General features: G+C 41.4%; 1 protein-coding gene across 4 annotated transcripts in view; it reads right to left on the reverse strand.

Annotated features, from left to right (window-relative positions):
- TENM1 (teneurin transmembrane protein 1) overlaps positions 1-24,023 on the reverse strand; it is a 744,434-nt gene that overhangs the window by 25,274 nt on the left and 695,137 nt on the right. For all 4 annotated transcript variants that reach the window (XM_089781841.1, XM_089781839.1, XM_089781838.1 and 1 more), the window contains 4 exons: positions 23,088-23,454; positions 20,692-21,202; positions 11,643-11,815; positions 8,630-8,865 (listed from right to left, as the gene is read on the reverse strand). In XM_089781841.1, coding sequence (XP_089637967.1) covers positions 8,630-8,865; positions 11,643-11,815; positions 20,692-21,202; positions 23,088-23,454 — 1,287 coding nt within the window. The remainder of the gene's footprint in view (positions 1-8,629; positions 8,866-11,642; positions 11,816-20,691; positions 21,203-23,087; positions 23,455-24,023) is intronic.

The following is a 24,023-nucleotide window of genomic DNA, read 5'->3' on the forward strand; positions in this document are numbered from 1 at the left end:
GAGGGGAAGAGAGAGGGTGGGAGAGGGGAGGGCAACTAAAATGATCAGGGGTTGGGAACCGGTCCCATATGAAGAGAGGCTAAAGAGACTGGGACTTTTCAGCTTAGAAAAGAGGAGACGGAGGGGGGACAGGATAGAGGTCTCTAAAAGCAGGAGTTGGGTGGAGACGGTGCATACAGAAAAGTTCTTCATTAGTTCCCATAAAGAAGGACTAGAGGACACCAAAGGAAAGGAATGGGTAGCAGGCTTCAAACTAGTAACAGAAAGTTGTTCTTCTTCACAAAGCAAAGAGTCAACCTGTGGAACTCCTTGCTGCAGGAGGCTGTGAAGGCTAGAACTGGAACAGAGTTTAAAGGGAAGTGAGATCATGTCATGGAGGTTGGGTCCATGGAGTGCTATTAGCCAGCGGGTAGGAGTGGTTTCCCTGCCCAAGGTTTGTGGAAGGCTGGAAAGGGATGGCACAAGACAAATGGCTTGGTCACTGTCTTCGGTCCATCCCCTCCAGGGTCCCTAGGGTTGGCCGCTGTCGGCAGACAGGCTACAGGGCTAGATGGACCTTTGGTCTGACCCAGTATGGCCATTCTAAGCTCAGGGCTCAGGGTCGGGGGTCTCAGTGGACCCTCTTGATTCTCTTGCACACCTGCTCCTGGGTGGCCAGGCTGGCAGCTCTCCTGCCCAAGCCGGCCACTTTTCTGTGCCTAGTGTGGAGATCGTGGACGAGGTCCATGATGTCCGCACTAGCCCAGGCGGGTGCCCGCCTCTTGCGGTCCCGGGCAAGCTCCTGGGAGCCGCCAGCCTGGTCCCGGGAAGAGGGGGAGGGCTGGGGGGCATCGGGTGGGTGGCTCGATCCGTGCCAGGTGCAGGGTCTGCTGGCTGGGTGCTAGCAGGCTTGCATCTGTCACGGGCACCATAGCCAGCCCGTGCCCCTTTAAGAGGTCCGGGGCCGGGAGGAGGGCAGACGAGTTTCCCTGGTGTTGGCCAGAGTGGCCACCAGGGAAACCTGGGGAGGGCTAGCCTCCCACTAGTTCGAATTAAGGGGCTACACACCCCTTAATTCGAACTAGTAAATTTGAACTAGGCTTAATCCTCGTGGAATGAGGATTACCTAGTTCGAACTAAGCGCTCTGTTAGTTCGAATTAAATGTTAGTTCGAACTAACTTTGTAGTGTAGACATACCCAGAGAGAGGCTGTTCTCAGTAGTGACACACCAATTCTGATTTTTGGTTCCATTCTTTTCTTGTTTATCAAGAATGATCTTAACATAATTCTTGCATTGTATTAGGAGGCTTTTTAATCTCCCTTTTGTACATTTTTCTTATCTACATTTTTGTTCTAGGTTATTGTGGCATCTTATGAATCTACACTCTCTTTTTACTGTTGAACTCACAATGATAGTAAATGTGTAGGCACAATATGTAGGCACAATATAACATATTGGATGAGGAGGGCAGAGTGTGGATAGCATAGTTTGTTCCTCATTAGAGCTCACATAAATCAACTATAGCAATTAACAGTGCCAGCATTTTTCTGTACACATGTCTCAATGCACTGGATCCGTGGCTTGTTACTCCAGCTTCAAATGTCCTCTGAGCAGAGAATAGACTAATTTTGTATTAAAATTTGGGGACAAATAGGTTAAATTAAGGAAGGAATTTCAATCCTGTGAAGTCCAAATGAAAATTTGAATCCAGAGCTCTGGCAATGAAATATATCTATCCTTTTCTTCCCCTACCTATGTCCTCAATTTTTTTTCAATCATTATTTTCATTATGTTAAGTTTTAATTAGAGATGTACAATTATCAACTATAATCAAGGGAGTCATAAAATAGATTGTTTATTGACTTGTTTCTTCAAATTAGCAGTGCTCAATGTTTCCATTAATTTATTTTAAACAAATTGTGATATAACTCCTCATAGCAGGGATGATGTCACATTCTGTGTTTGTACAATTCCCTAACACGATGGAGCCATGGTCCTAACTGAGGTGAGTGGACACAGCTCTAAAATAAATATTAAATAGTACTAGCCCAGACTATGATTCTCATGTAGTGTGAGTGATTAAAAGGAACATTTTTTTCTGTCTTCAGCTACAAATAATTTGGAAAGCTAGAAGAAGCAGGTGTTCATTCTTCAACTGTCCTGTGGTTTTAAATGCATACATCTCTAACTTTAACAGTGTTCATTTATAACAGCTGTAAAATACCTACATACTACAGCAGATGGCTATAACTTTTACAATGTATGTTCTCATGATAAAAAGCCCAAGTAAAAAGTAATTTTCAGTTGAACTATGTTTGTTGGTATATTTGTGTAACAAACATTTCTTAGTAAATTAACTTTTTCTGAAACTAGGATTGGTGATAAAACACATTAAAAAAAAGCAGAAGATAAATCCTAACTAATATTATTTTACAACTGATGTATAAATTTAATGTTTTTGTTATCAACAATATGATTGTAGAGTAATCTAAATTCAGACATGAGCCAATGAATAAGAATTAATAACAGAACAGAAAAGGATGAAGCATATGCAAATCTTGCCAGTTTCATAAAATTCAGTGTTTTATTTCTGTTTTTTTTAATTTTGTAATTCACTTCTCAGAAATGCAAGGCAGAACTGGGTTTTCAGAAGGGATTGCTGAATTATGAACCCTCACTGCTAAGACAGCATAGAAATGCTGATTTGAAATCCCAGTGGCCTTGCTTAAAGATGGTTTCTGAAATCTATGCAGAACTGAGTAACGAGCGAATATGAGAAAAATAAATTAGGATATTTCAATATCCAGCACAAGTCAAATGTATGCTTACAACTTTGCCAAATAAGAAGGAACTGGCTATCAAAGAACCAGATCCTCAGCTGATGAAAATTGGTATACCTCCATGGACTTCAATTTTCAGACTTATTGGTTATCAAAAATGTGTAAACTAGTCTCTGATTCAGAGGTGGGCAAGAATTTTTGATGGGGAGCCACTTCTAGAATTTGGTAAGCAGTCAAAGGCTGAATTGTTCTATTATATTAATGGAAGGGCCTGAGATGGAAGTTAAGTACAGAAAGGAGCTCTGGGTAGGGGGTTGGGATGCAGTTGGGAACCAATCAATGGGAGCTGCCTGGGCCATGCTTGGGGGTGTGTGCACCACACAGAGACCCTTATCCCAAGGGGAGTGCCACGCTGAGATGCACACAAACCCCAGCCAGTAGTTGCTTTGAGTGATGTGTGGGGGCACAGCAGCCAGGGAGCCTTCCTGAGTGTCTGGCTGGGCTGCAAGACATTGGTACCAAGTAGAGGGGACTTCAGCACATTGTCTACATGGAGGTCACTCAAGTGTATGGGTGATCGAGTATTGTGGTGGTCTGGATCTGAATGTATGTCAGGCCGAATCTGACTCTCACCCCTGCTTTAGGTATGTGTATATTCTTATACATCCAATGAAGCCAAATCAATTTGCAACACCCAAAGATCTCATCCAGTAACTGTAAAGTAACTGGATACAGGACTGGTAACATTATGGGAACATTTATTTGTTAATTAGTATAACAAATATATTTGTTTAAGGCTATAGCCTCAAAAATTTTGACTTGAGTTTTAGACAGCAGGTTTTTTTTTAAGTACAAATAAGTGAGACCGGACAAGCATCTAATTTTCAGTTTTGTAGACAGTCACTTGTAAAATATGGATTGTATCTAATTCTGAGTTCTCTCTAAGTTATACAGAAGAAGGGAGTAAGCAGCACTGAATTCTAATTGGTATATTACTATGCATCATGTGCATTGGTTTTAACAGCAGCCCTTGCTTCATTTTCAGAAGTCAATTAAAACAGAAGTTCAATTGATTAAAAAAAGAAGGCTTGCTAGATTAAAATTCATGTTAAAATGCCTGATTGTATGTAGATTTACTATTAATATAAAGACTTTGCACATATCTATGGACTGTTTTGCACATTTGGTGAAAGCACTAGGTCAGAGCACCGTACACTTACGTTTAACTTCAGAGTCCTCCACCTGATTGGTGTGTTGGGGCCCTGTTTGACCCCTACTACAGCATTCTACTTACTGTACTAAGTTACTTTTCTCTTTTCCATTTCTGGCCAGAAGAATTCTTACCATTCAATCTTCCATTTTTAAAAATAACATATTTTTTGTATCTTTCTTTGAGGTCTGCTACTAACATAAGTAGAATGCCTCGCCCTCAGGCCTGAATTAATAACCCTTTGGGTACTCACATGCCTTTGTGCTGCCTAATAATGGAGACTGGGAATTAAGAGCATTAAAAGTCCCAAAAAGGAAAAGTCTTCTACTTTTTTAAGTAGACTCTTTATCCCTCTCTCCTGTTGTCTGCTTTTTAATTTATTTCCCTATTATGCAAAATCATTTGTACCGGTTACTTCAAAGTACTGAATGACTTGGTTACTTTAATCACATCAGTGCTACATGTTAAGTGAAATAATTTGACATGAACTCATCACTCGATTCTTAAAACTTATGGATTGTGCCACCTGTTCTTTTTACTGAATTTTGAGGATTCCTGCAAATCTATCTCCAATGAGAATCAGCCTAATCCCTCCTCTTACTCATATTCTCAATATTTTGCATCATACTCTCATACTCCTATGTTACAGGCTATTCAAGGCATGATCTAGCTAATTTAAGGCATTGTACAGTGCCTGTCCCAAGCTATGTCTACACTACAGAGTTTTTCTGGGATACCTCTATCCCGGAAAAACTCTGCTGTGTTCTGGGAATGTGTCTGCTCTTTCAAACTATTTTTCGGAAGAGCAGACGCGCTTTTTCGGCATCTCTGCATCTTTTTTCTGGAAGAACAGTGTAGTGTAGACATAGCCTCATATTATTAAATGCTTAATAGTTTTATATTCAAAATGTGATGCAATATGAACAAAGACAAATGTGCCATTTGTATTGAGTTGTATCCTAACCCACAAATGATGTAGCTTTTTTGGAATAGTACCCAAATAATAGTTTTCAGAGATTTGTGAAAAATAAACCCTAAATATATTTATTTCATTTTGTTTTCTGGACTCATGCTTTTTTGATTTTGTTGTTGTTGTTATACTGTTTTTCCTTACACATGGCATAGTTACCTAACACTAATACTCTGATTCTTGGTCTAACTGCACTGTTCATCATAATGTCCTACATTTCCCTGAGTCTTCCATCACCACCAAATCCAAACTTCTTTCTTCAGTGTCAAAGGCCTACACAACTCCACTACGCTTTATATTTGACTTGTGATCCTATGCCCATTTAATCAACAATACGAGATTAGATACTCAGTTTGTCCCTTTCTCTTTGAATTATCCCATATCCTATTCACATGAATGGAATGCCTTGTCTTGCCCACCAACACACTCTTAGTCCTTCCAAAAAGATCACCTCTTCCCGGATGGTGATTAGAAGTGTTTCATTTTTAGCCACTCTTACAGCTTTAGTATTTCTTGTTTTTAAAAGATGGGAAACAGGAAAATAACCAAACAAAAATCCTAATGCAAGCACCAAGATGTACTGGCACCTATGCTCATTGACCATGTGAGCTCCTTTGTTTAAGACACAAAATCTCAAATTAACGTGGCATAAAATGATTCAACTTTACAAGAGGACAAAAAAAGGTTTTTTTACCTTACACTTCAGAAGACAAAGCAAAATATATCCACCTCCCACTTGTATTTAAAACGATCATTTGATCTAGAAAAACATAATTAATTAAATTGCTCCCTTCCCTGGGAATATCCTCCTGGAGACTTCTCTCCTCTCTTTCCGGTAGGAGTGGGTGAACGAGGTCTCTTGCATGCTAGGCCTGAGTGATGAGCCCACAAAGCCTGCTAGTACCCTGTGATCTGCACACGAGCTGTGCCTTGACCATATCTCCGGCTCTGCATTATGAAATGATGGTCCATTGCGGCAGGAATGCCTCTAGCTTGGGATTCCTAAAGACCCCACCCTAACAGGGAAATCCTACTGTGGAGTGGGAATTGGGGTGGACATGGAGATATAATTTGGGAGAATAATATTCTTTGACAAATCCCAACTTTATCTTGTTCAGTCCTCTCTCAGCATGCCCACTGCTTCCCCTCCATCTTCATGTAGCTATCTGCAGTGTCTCGGGGAGAAGACACTTCCATATAGACAGCTGAGATGCCTTTCTGAGCCAGAGTGTGGCTTCATGCGTGAATGGTCGGTTGGTGAGCACATCTCACACAATCAAGTTCTTTTTTGTTTACCAAAATAATAAAAGCAGGATGATACTACAGGTTGGACCAGCCTACTCTGGCACCCACGGCACCTGAGTAGTCCCAAAGGAGGGAGTTTGCTGGACCAGAGGAGGTCAGGCCTTGGGCTTTCCCAGGTCTCCTCTTCTGGCCATTGGCCCAGCCAGTGCACTGCCCCAGTCACTAGCAGGGCTCCATTCCCCTAGCTAGCGGTGGTTCCACACTCCCGCCTGGCAGAGGCTTCCCTGCCTCCCAGCCAACAGGGGTTCTCACCAGGCCCTGCTCTGGCTGCCAGCCAGGCCAGGCTCCATGCATCCAGGCCACTGGACTTCCCGGCTCCAGGCTGTGGTCCTGCCGGATGTCACCAGACCAGACTGTTCCGGATCACAGAGGTTCAACCTGTAATGTGATGTGGCTGGATTTTTTGGAGGGGTGGAGTTTCGATGACAATATGTCAAGTAAGTAATACACTGTAGATTCTCTTACTGAATAAGAACAACTAACTGACTAGTGGTTTCATGCAGTTTCAACTCAGCACTTGATCTCTGGGTGCTTTAGTTGGTTCATAATTTTTCAATAAATGGATATATTTCACTTTTAAGCATATTTTACTTCTCTAGGCCCAACCCTGCAATTGAGGAAAACACAGGTACTAATGAAAAAGTTAAAAATAATAGAATACAATTTGCCAATTGAAATTTAAGGTGAATATCAGACAAAATATTGGGCAAAATGAAACACCTGAACATATGGCAATATAAGGCAGAATAGATGATCGGACGCATCTTTTACATTTATCACTTTTATGATTCAATGAACTTAAATATGTGCTTTGTACTTACTTAAGCACAGTCTGAAAGACTATGCAGAAATGAACCAATTGTTCAATAGCACTTTGAAGACCATTAGAACAAACCATGTATTCCTACAACATGCACATTTGCCAATACAATATATTAGAGAACTGTTCAACCACTCTCCTGTCATAACCAAAATGAGAATTCAAACTGTGAAGAAGAAGAGGTGAATACAAGACAATCTGAGGTGAGGCAAGGAAAACAAAATGAGCCTTTGTCCCATAGGCAAGATATGTGTTAGGAAATTTTGATCCAGTGATGTGAAAGGCATTCAGTCTGACAGTTTGTTTCAGAACAGATGGGTGCTATGGCATGACAACCCCATTCTGATCACTGGTTGGATTCATGATTCATTAATAGATTCACTGTCTTTTTGTCCTGTATTTGTATAGTCCTGAACCTAATGATCCATGGCTAGAGATTGTAGATGCTACAATCATACAGATAATAAACAATTCTAATATAATAACAATTAAATACTTAAAGAAGTAAATGTGTGTGTACAAAAATGGAGATTGAACTGAATACATTCTTGCATTTGGCTAAGAAAAAAATCATGTAGAATTGGCAACCAAGATGTATCCTTGAAATATTTGATTAATAACCATCTACACACTATCTACATACATTCAAAGTTTAATTGGGCATAATCTAAAATAATACATATCTATTCATCCCATTGTTGCTAATCAATACTTTGAATGTTTAATATCCAACTCCTTATACAGGTGTTTTAAGCAGTGTTTGTGTCAAAAATATAACTGTCTTCTTAAAGAACTTTTTTTTTTTACAAGTGAACAGTTGCTTTGGGTCTTACTGTTAATTAAATGCTGAATGTGACCATCTGTCATTGTAATATGTGAATTCTCAGGAAGGAAAATAAAAACCAAGGCTGCAGTGCTAAAAATGATTGTTTATTAGGACAAGATTGTGACCTGGCTAGTCACAAGACTGTGACCTGCCTAGGGGAATGAGGGTTGCAATATGTGTCATGGATACTATAAGGACAGAGAGAGAGAGAGAGAGAGAGAGACTGTGGGAGAGAGAGAGAACAGCACCAAGGAGATGTAGCTTTGATTTGCCTTTGTCTCCCTGCCTCCACCAGATGTACCAGCCAGTGTGGTTGAGCAGTGCACTAGTGGAAATAATTTGCACTAGCTATAATACTGGGGGGATAGCAAGATATTATTTCCAAGCAGAACAAGAAGGAAGTCAAAGTATAAAGATTCACAATCTGTTACTGGGGCAGAGTAACTACTTGGTGCCCTTTGCACTCGGCTTTTGCTAAAAATCACAATTTAGTCCTGAGTTGAAAGAGGAAAAAAAACTATTACATCTGGAGATCAAGTTTTAACAACTAAAATCACACAACAGTGTATCAGTATCCTATGAACTTTGGAGAAAACATTTATGTTTGAAATCCATGACTGAGGCCCAGATCTAAAATATACACTTCATTACTATTTTTGTAAAGAAACAAATTTCAATGTGATTAATTCAATTGTCTTCAAAAGAAATGCTGTACTTTAGAAAAGAGGAATCCTTACCCTTAACCTTCTCTCAAATGCTGAGATATTGCCTTTGGTCTGCTCTTTCCTTTGCCTCCATTCTATGAGGTTTGAATTATGCTCTCCAGGTAATGAGATATTGCACTTTCCCAAAGTGGGGTTGACGACACCTGCTAGAATATGGGGCTCTGTGTTGAGAGTGATTTCCATTCCACTGGCAAAGGTGACCCTCAGTGAACCATCCGGGCTGACCCGATAGATATTCTGCGTGTTGTCTGTCAATAGAACAAGAAGGGAAAAATTGTGTTCTCCAGCTTTATTAAACAAATGTTAGATATGCAAGGGTTATATTTGTCCATGGTTTATAGGCAGCTGTATATATATATCAACTTCTATGTACGTTTGTAACCTGGATGCCTTCAGACATGTAAACAAATTTTCAGTAGATTTGGGCCTTATTATTTTCATATTGTAGGCATCCTACATCTAGAACAAAGGCTGCCTGCCGTCACACCGCAGGTTTAAAAAAAATGAATTCACCAGGTTGGGTTTTTGGCCACCTGATATTATGCTGATTAGTCTGTTGATATCAATATGCCGCTAATATAGGAAAGCATAACTCTTAAATGAGCTTAACAGAGAACTGAGGTTGAGTCTGACAGCTATATTTTTCAACTATTTAGCATAAGGTTTTCTCCTCCAATCCTGTCCTCTTTATGTCATATGAAAGGGCTGGTTGTGGGAAGGCCCTTTAAATTGCCCCTGGAGTGCCCCATGGAGGCGGGGAAAAGGGTGGGGGCATGTCTTGCTATGGTGGTGCTCAGGACTGCCTGGGAGCCAACTTGGTGCACTCCTAGCAGCCTGAGAACTGGCTGCCCTGGTTGCGCCCCTTCTGCCCAAAGCCTGAGGCTTTCCAGGAGCACAGAGGTAGCCCTCTCATCTTGCCCTGGGTCCTGCAGAGGCTGTCAGCTCCCCTGTAAGGCTGCTTTATGAGGACCCCCTCCACAATCCCTGGCATAGGGAGCATGTCAGAGGTGCAGCTGGTGGCAGGAAGGTGTATGTCAGTGGTGAGACAAGAACATGAAATGCCGCAGACCATAGGGAAAATGTTAGAAGCTGCCACAAGTTTAGATAGGATTCAAGTATAATCTAAGGCTTCAGAGCATTTCAGGACTGGGACAGTGCTAAGGTGGTTGAAAGCCACTGTGATATGGCACTTCATATTCTTTTATGGAAATATGATTATTAATATGACCAGGGCTTGCTGAACCAGCCCCGCTGTCGAACCAGCCCTGCTCGCCAGCCGTGCTGTCCGGCGATCTACACATGTGCAGATCATTCTGCGCATGTGCAGATCGCCTGAACCCAGCTCTTCTGGGTTACAATCTACTCGTCCATGGCGAGTAGATTGTATTATTTGTTGAACCCTGCATATGACTATGGAATAACTAGAGAATACTTTATGAAAAATGCAAGGACAGCATTTAAGTCACCTGATATGGGAGCCCATCATCAGTTTAGTATTTTACCACCAGGAGGGGGATGCTTGCCAACAAACAAAGCCTTCCTACCTTCTGGACAACCTATTTAAGGGGAGAGCCCAAGAGGAGAGGCGGGACTGCCAGTCCTGAGAACAACCTGATTACCATCTAAGATATCTGTTGGAAACAACTGATACTGAACATCAAGAAGCACTGGGCCCAGATGAGTCTTGTTCCTGTCTGAGAACAAAGATGATTACAACTACTGTTGGGGTATGGTGTTACATGTAACAAGTTTCTCAGCTGGAGAGATTTGGATTATTTTGCTTAGTAACTTGCTTTATTCTGTGTACTATTAGTTATAACCACTTAAACCTTACTTTTAATACTTAATAAAATCATTTTTGTTTATTAATAAACCCAGTGTAAATAACTGTGTGTGGAGGGAGGGGGGAAGCAGCTGTGCATATCTCTCTTTATGTAAGAAAGAGGGTAGATAACATGAGCTTACCCTGTATACAATTTTATACAGAGTAAGAAGGATTTTTCTGGGGTTCAGGTCCCATTGGCACTGTACACCTGGGCGCTGGGGTAAATCCCTTTAACTGAACCTTTCCAGAGCTGAACTGAATTCACTGCCTGTATTACACTGCATCGGGCTCTGACCCCATCCTAGTGTCAGTGCTGGAGGGCTTGGCTCAGCAAGACAGATAAAAAGGGGGTGCCCAGGAAGGCAGGAAGGTTGGCTCATGGTATTTCAGCACATCAAGTGACAGTCAGAAAGGGATCTCTGTTGACTGAATCCATCACTGCCACTTTAAGTCTTCCTTCCTCAGGCTGTGAGTTCTATGCTGCACCCCTCAGGGAATTTGTACCTTGCACCTGGAAGGTGTAATTTCCAGCTTGACATACACACAGTAGCCTTTATTGAGCTTGTGCACTAAAAATAGTGTAGCAGTAATAGCTTGAGCCAAGACAGAGGCTAGCCACTTGAGTATAGACCTTGGGTCTAGGATGGGATCATATTCAGGTTGCTAGCCCCATGCACTTGTAATGGCTACACTTTTATTTTTAGATTGCTAGTTTGATCACCTCCCACCGCCCCTAAAAAGCCTACTACCACCAAACAAGAATCAAACCTATTAGTAGACTGACCATTTTTACAGTGTCAATCTGGCAAGTCAATCTTTTGTGTGGTATTGCTTAGAATGACAAAAGTAAGCGCTTTACAGGCAATTTTTACCACTTTGATATTACAATGAGAAGTCCTGTGGCAGCTTAGAGACTAATACTAAATGCATTTGCCCATAAACTCTAGAGGTAGTAGAGGTTTAAAAAAAAGAATCTACCCATGGACCCCTGAATATACCCATAATTGGAAGTACACCCACCAATGATCCATTTCAAGCAGTTACCTTGGTAGTATAATTAAAAAAGAACTAGCAATTTGTATTGAAGTTAGGAGGAAACAATCAAAGCAAGGTGACTAGAAGGCAAACAGATGAAAGTGCAAGTGACTAAAGTTTCAAATTAAATAATTATGGTGAAATAAACAGATATGTGTTAATTACCTTGTTTTAAAGTGTATATAGTAGAGGTAGCTGAGAAGTTTGTAGCTGTAATCACATTTTCTCTGTTTGATGATTCAAGTTCTACTCTTGTTAGTTTTTCAACATCACTGTGGAAATTGCTGACCTCACCAGTTGGAAAGGTTACATTTGTTAGGTGTCCTTCAAGGTCATACCTGAGAAAGAAGGGGATTCAAATGTTTACTTTGGAGAAGGTCAATATAAATTTGTATGGGCTCCTAAAAGCAAATATGGGGGCAAGTTTAAATAATGTTGATTACCAACACTGCACCATAAATAAAAAGATATATTGTTGACTTGAATTAATTATTAAATGTTGTGTAAATTCTTCTACTTTTGAATTCTTTACCCCAGATTTGACCTATTTTTAGTACTGTTGGATAAAATATAATTGGTAATAGGTCACTTCAGTATAAAAACCCCACTGTCTGAATTACCTATATCATGTTAAGCTGCATTATGTACAATCCCTGGTGATTTAAACTTACCTTGGTGTGATACAGGAAAGATACCACTAGAGGTCACCCTGCATACAGATAACAAGCCATTTTCCACTATTTGAATAAAAATCGTAGTTCTTAAATACAGCAAAATTCAAACAACATTTTGTTGCTCGAGATAAAATATTTAATATGGATGATGATTTAATTTTATGAAGCTAGCTACACGCAAATGCATAGGATCTAATTTGTAATGGAAATGTTGCCTACTTTGGTACTGACTACTATGAGTGTTTCTCATAAGATTACTCATGTAAGAACTACAGAATGCAACAGTAATTGGACCTAGACTGGCCCTGCCCTGGCCAAAGTTTTCACATTATCAAATTTGCTGAGCCCGTTGGTTTGTTTGATCAGTGCCATAATCCACTAGGTCAATTCTAGCAGTTTGGTTTTTAAAAGGAAAATATTCTCAGTGTTCTGTCTCTGGGTATCATTTTAACTTCTGGACTTCAGTGCTGGATTTATGTGCAAGCTAAGAAAGATACAGTTTAGGGCCTCAGATTATGAGGGGCCTCTAAATACAAAAAAATTAGTAGTTTTTAGTTGTATCCTTGCCTCTCTACCAGTATATATGTAAATATAAAACTTTATTATTTCTATTTCCATTGTCCTTTCTGTTAGAATAATGCTCTTTTTTATAATTCTGTGGGGGCCTCTTAAACTTGACATAAATTAGGGCTGTGGTGTCCAACAAGGTCTGAAGCAGTAGCCACTATAGTGATAGTGAACTAGCACCATTATTCTGAAAATGTAAATAATTTTGTGAGACTCTTCAAACATGCCAATTCTTGCCTTTTAATGTTCACAGAATGCTTCAACATTGGTTTTAATCAACAGAAATCATAGAATTTCAATAAATGGGATACTTGACAATTTTGTTTCACTGCTAAACCTCTAAACTGCTAAAAGGCAAAAACTTTTCACTGACAACACACCTCAACTCAGCCTCCATATTTTCATCCAGTAACCATGATCAATACTTTGACCTGATGTATGTCATGACAGAAAATGATGCGTCACAAAGTTTCTCAGTACTGAGTGAATTATTCTATTCAGGGAACATTGTGTATTCAAATCAGCTCACATTATGAAAAAGTGAATAATACACAGACCTGGAACAATATCGCAAATGGATTTTCACTTCCACAAATACATTTGTACTCTTTTAACTGAGGTGACATTGTAGACAGTAGAAAGTCTGGTTGTAGGTTCACTCAAGGTCTCTTTCAAAATGATCTTTTTCAAGGCTCTCATGTGATTTTGGGATTTTATTGATATTGCTCCTACTTAAGATAACGTGAGGTTTTTTTCAAAATGAAAACAAATTCATATCTCATCAGTATAAGTTGTTAATAAGTATTTAAGCAGTACTGTTTAGAATTTAAATAGTATATAGCAGGGTTCAGGAACCTTCTGCACGTGGCCCAGCAGAGCAATCCGCTGGCTAGTCTAGAGACATTTTGTTTACATTGACTGTCTGTTTTGTTTACAGTGACCAACCACAGTGGCCAGGATTCACAGTAGCCAGTTCACAGTTCACAGTCAATGGGTGCTGCTGGAATTGGTATGGGCCACGACACTTCCTGCATCTCCTGTTGGCCAGGAACAGTGAACCGCAGCCACTAGGAGTTGCTAGGGATTTTGCCTGTGGACAGTCAATATGTAAACAAAATTTATCACAGCCCACAAGCGGATTATCCTGATGGGCCTCATGCTGAAGGTTGGCAACCCCTACTATACCATAATACTCTTTTGACTTATAATCATCAGCTTAATGCAGGAGATTGACTACCTTCTCATTCTGAAAAAATTATGCAGAACACCACTCTGTGCTGGCATTGTTACATAATAAGGCCCAAGTCCTAGAATTCTCACAAGTGCACACACAGAAATTACAGGTCTACTTACATGAGAGTTAGGATTAGTCACTTGTGTAAGAGCATGTTTGCCTATATATGAATGGTTAGATTATAGTATTTTAAAGACTTTCTCCTCATATCTACAAAACATTATGAGGCCAGATTTCTGCTAGTGTGACTTGAATGGAGGCATTCCATTTTACAGCAGCAATCTGGCCATGATCTTTGTTTAATGTGATGGCAGTGTTGCTATAGTACAAAAGACTAAATTAGCTAAACAATGTCCACATGGCCCTAGAAGTATTTGTGCACAAAATGAGGGAAGAAGTTTGGATTCCCCATAAAAAGAAAGAAGAGAAAAATAGAGCAGATGTTCTTTTCAGATGAAAACATGTTTCAGGCATAACTGCTGAAACAACTTGCTTTTTTGCCAAATTAAGTCATCAAAGGCTAGAAATATTACAGTTCTCTCTCTGGCTCTCTACTACACTCATCTACATTATGAACACTTATTTACATTCCATCCCCCTTACTGATTGTATGGAAATTGACCAGCTTCCACAGCTGTTGGTTAACCTGACTAATTCATATCACTATTGTTCATCATTAGAAAACTATCCATGAAAGCTGGTTAATCATATTTCATTTCCTGCCTTACGGAACAGATGTGAGAGGCTAGCTGGAACATTCAGATTGCCTATTCCTTATTGCCCCTTTATTGGAACTAATTTAAGAATATAATTCAAGGTCTGATTCTACCACCCTAATGATGACATAGAATGAGATACTTTCAATTTAGTGGGTCCAATGTAGATGCCCAAATTGAACACTAAGGGCAGCTCATGCCAGCGTCCTGTATTCCTCATTCTGAGAGGCGTAAGTGAAGCCGATGGAAGCATTTGCTCCTGTTGGCTTCCCATAGCGTAGAGGCTGGGGTGGCTTGGCTTAAAGTAAGCTGAATCCAACTACACATTTTGTGTAGCTGGATGGCATGCCTTAAGCTGATCTGCCTGGTCTAGTTTAGACCTAGGCTAATAGTGGTAGGGCCAGGACCTATTGATGTTAATTTAGGGCTTAGTTAACATAGCCCTCACTCATGTCAGTGACCATTTAATTGGCAAGTAATCCCACTGATTTCAGTGGCACTACTCAAATGAGGAAGTGCTCCACTAATGAATGAAATGCTCAATGTGGCATGTACATCCGCAGCTCATTTTCATTTCTATATATTATATATAGTTAAGGATAAGAATGATTTCAAATAGTAACTGCTGTATTTTTTTAAAGGCAAACTTTTGAGAGGTGTTTTTCTTCTCCTCATTTTTAACTGAGGCTCCTAACAAAAATCTTTCTCCTTTCATGGCTTTAATGATTCAATATTAAAAAAAAAAAAAGATGACTGAAAATTGTACATTAGCTGCAATTTTATGCAAGCATTGTCTCAGCACTTCCATTTCATCAGATAATAGTAGATAGGTGACAAGTGCTTTTGTAGGTGGTTTTCCTCCCTCTTAATAATTTCTCTTAGAGAGGGAAACTGACATGCAGGTAGATGTTCTGAACTACTCATTATCTTTGCTCGAATTCCAATGTATGTATAATACATGTTGTTAAACAAACTCATCCCTATTTCAGATTGACAGTGTCATGGTTTGAACTTTTAGATTTGAATGCAAATCTGGTTTAAAAAGAAAAAATGATTCCAAGCAATTTCGTTTGGAAGTTGTTTATATATTAATTCTCTCAGCCCCAACCCTATTGTTTATGCAGGATTGAGCAGCAAATCAGATACATCTAACCTCTTCAAAACATCTAATTTTCAAAGTGAAAATCAAGGTGGTTGAGAAAGACTGTCTGGTTAAACATTGAGCAGGGACTATCTTACCTTGCAAACACCTCAGAGTAAAAAGGCTCACTCCATTCTGAAAACCTGTGCTTTTAACCATAGTTCTAATTACCGTGTGTTGTCCCACTGTCTGTAAATGTGTGTGTTATTTAATCTTTCATGGGATTATTCACAGTAGGAATAATTATGTGTTTGGGCTCTAATGTAAACACCATGGAAGTTACAAGTAGTCATTAAAATCAATGGGATTTTTTCACAGTTTTACTGTTACTCCTGGCCAAAAGGGTTTGTAGGATACTATCCTAATACTATACCCTCATGGAAAACACCAATTATAAGTGGTATAATGCTTCACCCGGACATATACAATTATTGCAAATGTATCATTCATAGAAACATTAATCATATTTAGAAGGGTGATCTAAAATATTTGAGAAATATATTTCTTTATTGGATTTTTTTATATTTTGTAATAGAATAAGTAAATTCTACTGAATGATCTTTGAGAATTAACTAGCTTCTTTCAGAATAAGCTTTTCCAGAAGAGATCTTCTAGAAAAACTTATTTTGAAAGATAGCGTCTACACTGGTTGGACACTATCTCACATTTAAGGCCACCCAGAATCAGTTCAGGCAGGGCATTAGGTCAGCAGTTGCTTCCAGGTGCTATTGACCAAGGCTGAGACGCAAGCTTACAGGGACCCCCCTGGACAGCTGCTTCTCAGCTTCTTCTGCTTGCTTGCCTACCTCTCTGAGGGTATGTCTACACTACCAACCTAGTTCGAACTAGGGTGGTTAATGTAGTCAATCGAAGTTGCAGATGAAGGATGCTTCATTTGCATCTTGCTGGGCGCCGCCATTTTTAAATCCCCAGTAGTTCGGACTCCGTGCCCGCGACTACACGCGGCACGGAGTAGGTAGTTTGAATTAGGCTTTCTAATTCGAACTACCGTTACTCCTCGTTCCCCATCAGTTGGGGGTATGCATCCGGAAGGCCCTGAGGGAAAGTTTCTCTGAAGGACCCCAGTAACTTTCCCCACGGCCTCCCTAGTAGGGGCCTGTGCCTCTCTGCCTTTCCCAGAACAACCCCATCTCTTCCCCCTTTCCTGTACACTCAATAAAAACAACAGTTTTGTTTTCAAAAGAAGAAGTCTCTGTTGTGCTAAAGATAACTAGGAAGGAGAGAGGGGCTAAGAACTTGAATATGGGAGGAAGGATGGGTGGGCTGAGAACCTGGATATGGGGAGGGGGGTGAGTACCTTGAAGCGGGGAGGGGAGGCTCAGAGCTGGGGCTGAGACTGGCATGTGGTTCGGGTGGTAGTTCCACCTCGTGTCCTGGGACCTCGGTGACCTTGGGTGTGGGGGGTTCCTGGGAGAACAGGGGGATAGGCAGTAGGAGAGGCTGAAGTGGGGTCAGGAATGGCAGGGGGCAAGGGCTGGCATGGGAGGGGACAGGGGCTGGCATGGGAAGGGGGGCAGAGACAGGAGCTGGATAGGCCATCATCTCCCAGTTGGTAGCACACATGTTGCGACCCTGCTGCAGCAGCTCAGTCCACGTCTGGGCTCGCCATTGTGCGTTGTCCCAAATCTTTTGGACCATGTCCCTTCATGGACCCTCTGGTGCCTGTGGCTCCTCCGGGGTCAGGTGGCTGGCTCAGCTGGAGGTGATCGCCCCACAGTTATGGCTGGTCTGGTTGGGGAGAATAAAGAAAGGTGGTCAGTCATCCTTGGAGACACTGTCCCTGAGGCTTTGCCCTCATCAGCAAGCTGAGATCAACAGTCTTCGGCCTACAGGATGGTGATGCCCTGGGAGCAAGGCCATGTGTGGCCTGGACAGTGGGCCCTGCCTCACAGGGACCCAGAGTACCATACTTCCCCTCCCACCACATACACACTCCATCCCACAGACAAGCAGGCAAGGGAAGTGTCCGGGCACTCTGGGATTCAATGGTCGGGAGAGGGACCTCGAGCAGCCTAAGATTCCATTGGAGCCACACACAAACCTGCACCTGGCAGCACCGTCCCCGGGAGCGGGTGGTGCTTCGAGTGTGCAGGCATGCCTGTGTGTCGTGTGTGGCACTCCAGTGCCTCTGTACAGACCTGCGTGTGCCCTTGTCCCCAGCCTCCTTCCAGCGGTGGCTAGTGGTGGGAGGGCGTCCCCTGGGGTGAGAAGTGTGTCTGGACTTCCCAGAGTCTGTGAGCAGGAGCCCGGGGGTGTCTCTTGGGGCTGCGTGGTGCAGACTGGGGCTGCACATACATCCACATGCATGGACTGCAGTGCAAAGGCCAGGCCGAGAATGTCTAACGATTATTGCATCATAGCCCCTCAGTGCCCACCACCCCCATCCTATGCATGGGAAAACTAAGAGCACTCACCTGCTGATCACTCCCTGGCCTCAGAGGATGCCTGGGAGACATCCAGGCTCTGAGGCACCAGCTCCAGGGTGATGGTGCTGGCCATTTCTTCCTCTTCCTCCAACTCCTTATTCTCCTCCTTCTCCACCTGGGATGGGAACTCCAGACGGGCAATGACAGATGTCTCCAGCCCCGAGTCCAGGATGCAGTGAAGTTCATTGTAGTAGGGGCAGGAGTGGGGTCCCACGCTGGAGTGAAAGCTGTGTTCCTCGGCCCTGGCATAGCCCTGCCGGAGCACTTTTACTTTACTCTGGACTTGCTCCAGAGGGAGGTGGTGGCCCCCTGTAGCCAGGTTCTCGGCCATCCAGCCATAAAGGTCCACATTGCACCATCTGGAGTGGAGATCCTGGAGGGTCTCCTCCTCGCTCCACGCCTCCAAGAACAACCAGGCTCTCTGCCCCAGACCAGGACTGAGCACACCTTTTCCTGCCCCAGCAGGTTCCTGGGAACCCTGTGCATGCTCCCTAGGAGGGCCAGTGGGCTCTTGGGGGGCTTGTGGCTTGGACATTGGTGCCCCGATGTATGGCAGTGGTATTTGTGTGGTGAGTTGCAGCTCCCAGGGCCGGCTTCCTGCCACAAGCCCTGTCCCGGGTGTTTGCAGCTTTAAGAATTGCTGCGTGACAGGAACTATAGAATTGTGATGGGTGCGGATGGAGTGGCCAGCAGGGCACCTGTGTTATTTTCTGGAGGCCTCTTTTTTCAAAATAACTCCCTCTTCTGCGTCCACGCAGGCCTTTTTCTGAAAAAGCTTTATCCTTGTAGAATGAGCTTTACCACTGTCAGAAAAAGCCCTCTGTTATTTTGACTTTTTGTCGAAATAACGCTATTGCAATGTGGACACAAGTATTGTTTTTCTGGAATAACAGCCATTATTCTGGAAAAACATTGCAGTATAGATGTACCCTGAGAGAACAACAGAATCCCTTTTCTTCCCCTTTTTCGCTACAGTGAAATCACATTCCAGTACTGTACAGGTTTAAAAAGGAAGTGAAATGCAGCATCAGAATACCAAATGCTAGCAGCTGGAAGAAATGGAGTATACTCTTTGTAATACAAAGCATGGGTGATGACAGTAAGTTATATCAGCTGGATTGAAATAATCAAAGTGTGAAGAAATGTTTAATTTAGCAAAACTTCTTAATGCTAGTCATACATGAAATACACATTTAACATGCACGCTTTTGAATTTGTTGTCAGACAACATATTCCATTGGTCCTGCCTAGAGCAGGGGGCTGGACTTGATGACCTTCTGAGGTCTCTTCCAGTTCTATGATTCTATGAGTCTATGAAGACACAGGCATCTCCAAGTAAAGAAGTTTGTCCTACAACCAAAAGGGAGCACTTATGAGACTTATGAGAAGACTGAGCTCTTCAAAAATAACGTTACTATAAAGCTTGAGTTACATTTGAACAAATGACTTGCCAGAGAGCAACGAACTCCAGCAATAATTCCATTAAAGCATTTTGAACTAAATGTCCTGTATACATTTCAGTGGGATGGAGTAAAAATAGCAAATGAAACCTGTCAAGAAAAACATACTTGAAAATGATCTGTTCTTGGGAAGTTATCAGCTATTCAAATGAAAGACAAAGCCTTGTTAATTATTTTAAGAAGTAACAGACAGGACTAGGAACTATTATGAAATCTTTTTGAAAAAGTGATTGACCAGTATCTTACAGCCAGATTCCATAATACTAGGCTGTGTTTACATTGGCAAGATTTTGCGCAAAAGCGACCACTTTTGCACAAAATCTTGTCTCCTGTCTACACTGGCCGCGAGTATTTGCGCAAGAACACTGACGTTGTAATGTACAAAATCAGTGCTTCTTGCGCAAATACTCTGACTCTCCTGCTCAGGGATAAGTCTTCTTGTGCAAGAGGCCAATGTAGACAGGTAACATCAATTTCTTGCGCAAGAAAGCCCGACTAGTTGATTGCCTGATAAGCCTAGGCTTATCAGGTAGTCGAGTACCTATCTGACTAGTCGCTTCCCCTCCTTGCTGCCTCTATAGGGAAGGCAGGAACCGGTTCCCCCAGCATCATCTCCGCAGGGCGGCAGGGGAGGCAGAGGTGGGTGGGGAAATGGTACGAGCCGGGACTGAGCTCGTGCCAGGTCCCACACACTGTAGCTATGCTTTTTTAAATGTAATAAGAGCTGCCAGGTATAATTTCAAGTACTATTTTGTAATACTTACTGTATACAGCAGGCTTTGACACTTTAGTATTAATAGTGCTGTATTGTATAAGCTTTGCAACAGCTCTACTTGTCTTGTATTGTGCCATGTTATTAGCAGGTTATCTTTTAAATTACTACAATTGGCTTGAAAAAATTCAATTTTCGTTCCAAATAACATGCTTTATGAGACTTCAGAGCAAAGAAAAAAATGTTTGAAGTTAGGAACTTACTCATAAACTGTTGTCCATCCATTCTCATTACTTTTGGTTGCTAGAAGACCTGTGTTGCCAGGGTATGTCATCAGTGCTAAGTTGTAGCCTTGAGCATATACTCTTTTCAGAACACCATTGCTGCTTATGGTTAGCCAGTATACCTGGCCTCCAGGCACCACTAGCCACAGAGGCAATCCACTAGCATCTCTGCGAATGTGAACTGAATTCCCATTGCTGTTAGTGATGGTGGCAATGTCTCCTTCTCCATTGTATGTGAAATTGTAAATATAGTCCCTTGTTATCAGATTCAGTGTGTGAAGGTGGGTCCCATTGGTGGTAAACTGATACAGTTCCTGGTCTGCTGGGGATGCAATCTCATAAATATTCATGTCACTGAGATGAGCCTTGTTTCGACTGACTGCACGGATGCGAATATTGCCAAGATCTGCTATATACAGGGTGTCATCAGGAGAGACTGCTAGCGAAGAGGGTGCTTTCAGCTTTGCATCTTTGGCATACCCACCATCACCTGGAAAAGATATATTATCACTTTAGGAAGCCGTAATCTCTCTGTTTACCCTATCACAATGTGAGACACCACACACGGCCTCCAGAATCTTTTATAAGAGTTAGTGAACCATTTTTTCCCAATGAATTTAAAACCTATTTTCTAAAATGGTGTAATTCTGAATCAGCGTCACTGAAGATTAACAATAAGATGCAATTATCTCAGTTACACCAATTTTGCTAAATCCAAACTCCTGCTGCTGGGAAAACTATTACATTGTAAGATACAAAAGCACTAAATAATGACAGCTGAAGAGCCTCTTCTTACTTCTTTCCCACTGTCATATAGTCAAAGAACAATAATTCCATAAATAATATATCAATTCATTAAATAAATAGGAGTGATTTGGATGCAAGTGGAGATTAGTTTATATTAATAAAACCTCAACCCAACAGCCAGCATGTAATAAACTACAGTGTAGAAAAAATGAGAAATATCAACAAAAACTCAAGATAATTTTTGTGGCCAGCTAAACTGAAAGGTTCAAAGAGGGAATTTTGGTGATCCTGGGCTCCATTTACCTCCACTAGTGCAATCAGACCTCTTTGCAAGAGTGGGAGCTTCTGCAAGTTGATAGGAAGGAGGTTCATCTGCTAGAGATGGGCAAATAGTATTTACATTATGTCACTATCTAGAAGTTGCCACTAAGGAGGAGAGTTTTAAGTTGTATTTGTAGCTTCAAAAAAATCTCACTGTTGTGGAAATGCATTGAGTTGGCATGCTGTTTAGCCATACTGGCCATGCCCCCTTCAGTCAGCACTGACAACTGTCAGAACTGGACAGTACTTCATGGCACATCTATTCCTCCAGACTTTTCAGCTGGGGGCACTACACCCTAAGGAATGCTAATAGAATCTTTGTTGTTGAATATGATCACACTGAGCAGAGTCTTTTGAGGTCAATCTCATATATTTGAACCTGGTCTCTCTTAGAGGTGTTTTCATTACTACTGCAGTGTGACATGTCAGTGAACCAAATCTTTTGGACCAGTTGTTTGATTTTATACTCTCTTCATATCAGATGCAAACAGTGCTTTTTGGTCATTAATGATCCCAGGGCCCTAAGGAGGGGTGTTGATTCCAATGCCCTGGCCAAATTCCAATCTGTGCAATTACAGCCAGCCTATTGACAATTCCTCTCTGTAGTACTGTAATTAGATTCAGTAACTCTGCTTTCTTATCTAAAATGTTGTGCTATGTTGCTATGCACCGTTAAACTGCTACCATGTTTCCTTCCAGAGATGACTGCATAGGGGTGGCGGAGAAAGACTGTCAAATAAATTATGGCATTCTCTACTCCCAGAACATTTATGAAGGAGGTAGTAATAATTTGGCTCCCATCACACTGTTGTGTGAAGGAGGGAGTAGCTTGCATTGCCAGAAGTGTTGACTGGCACACATAGTATATGTTGTACCAGAGGGGTGCTGACTACACCACTTAAAATGCGCAGCAAGAGGCACCATTTGAACATTTCCCATGGTTCAGGCTTAGAGGAGGCATAAAATAGGATTTTACATTCTATGTGAAGCAGTTTGGGACGCTGGATAAAAAGGGCTATGTGGAATTCAAGTAATTAGCATTGAAAGGTAAATTCCAAGTCCTGAGGGAGAATGGCGATATCTGAAAATGGGTAGGCAAAACTGAAATATAAGGTAGGCTCAGAGTTAATTCAGATTTGTGTGTAAATTAATTCAAAAAGATTTGCAAAGTTATTATAGATCTGTTCAAGTTTTCTTAAGGAAAAAGGACCATTTTACAATTTTTTTTTCTTGCAGACTCTTTAACTCAAACAAAGACTATGGGCTCTGAACAAAATAGAGAAGGGAAATGATTAGCCTCTGCTCACCTGAGAAACAGTCACAGTTTGGATCAATCTTGCAGTCACAATCTGTTGGGGCTCCAGCAATTATGGAAATCTCACCATTGGTAGTAACCTGTTGTATGCGATTTATCTTTCTTTCATCTGTCTCAGCAATGTACAGTGTCCCACTGTGAGAGACACTGATTGCTCTAGCTGATTCCAGGGTTGAATGGATTGCCACCTTGCTGACTAAGAAATGATCCATGCCTGGTACCTGGCAGTGAATAGGGCGTCCCGCAATAATTCGCACACGCCTAGTCTCAGAAATCTGCAGTACAATGTTATTGTCCAGTACATACAATGAGTTGTCTATCGGGTTGACCGCAAGGTCTGTTGGCCACTCTAACCGCACCTGAAAAAAGGAGACTAGATTGAGTAACTGATTTCCCTCCTGCCCCAAAAGCACTTTATGCAGAAGTCTCAGGATAGATGAAAAAAAGAAAAGAAAAATAAATGAAAAGAAAGAAAACAAATTGTCAATGTTTTCTGCAATATGATTGAGTGGCTAAACTTTATCCAGTTTTCTTACAACATTCATTGTTATTAACTCATGTGGTAGATAACTCTCACACAACCTTTAACTGCTGCCTTTTAAAGAGAGAAAAAAAGTGATGGCTACATCTCAAAATATTATTAGGTATATATGCCACTCAGATAACTAAAAGGGGACCCATTTATATACATGCTTTTAAATTGTGCTCAGCATGAAGGAATCTAGGCGTCTGGTACTCTTTGGTATTCCATTATATTACAACTTCAAGCATGTTTGTCTGGTTGTTGAAAAAGTTTCTGCAAAGCATTTTCAAATGGTTGGATCATTTCTAGTATCAATATGGAATAAATGCTTATTTACATTTGAACTTAGCAACATTTGAATTTTAAATTTACTACTTGAACAGGTCCATTTAGGTGGGAATATAA

This window comes from Pelodiscus sinensis, chromosome 13 (genome assembly GCF_052426305.1).
Source record: "Pelodiscus sinensis isolate ZL-2025 chromosome 13, ASM5242630v1, whole genome shotgun sequence".
Taxonomy (NCBI): Eukaryota; Metazoa; Chordata; order Testudines; family Trionychidae; genus Pelodiscus; species Pelodiscus sinensis.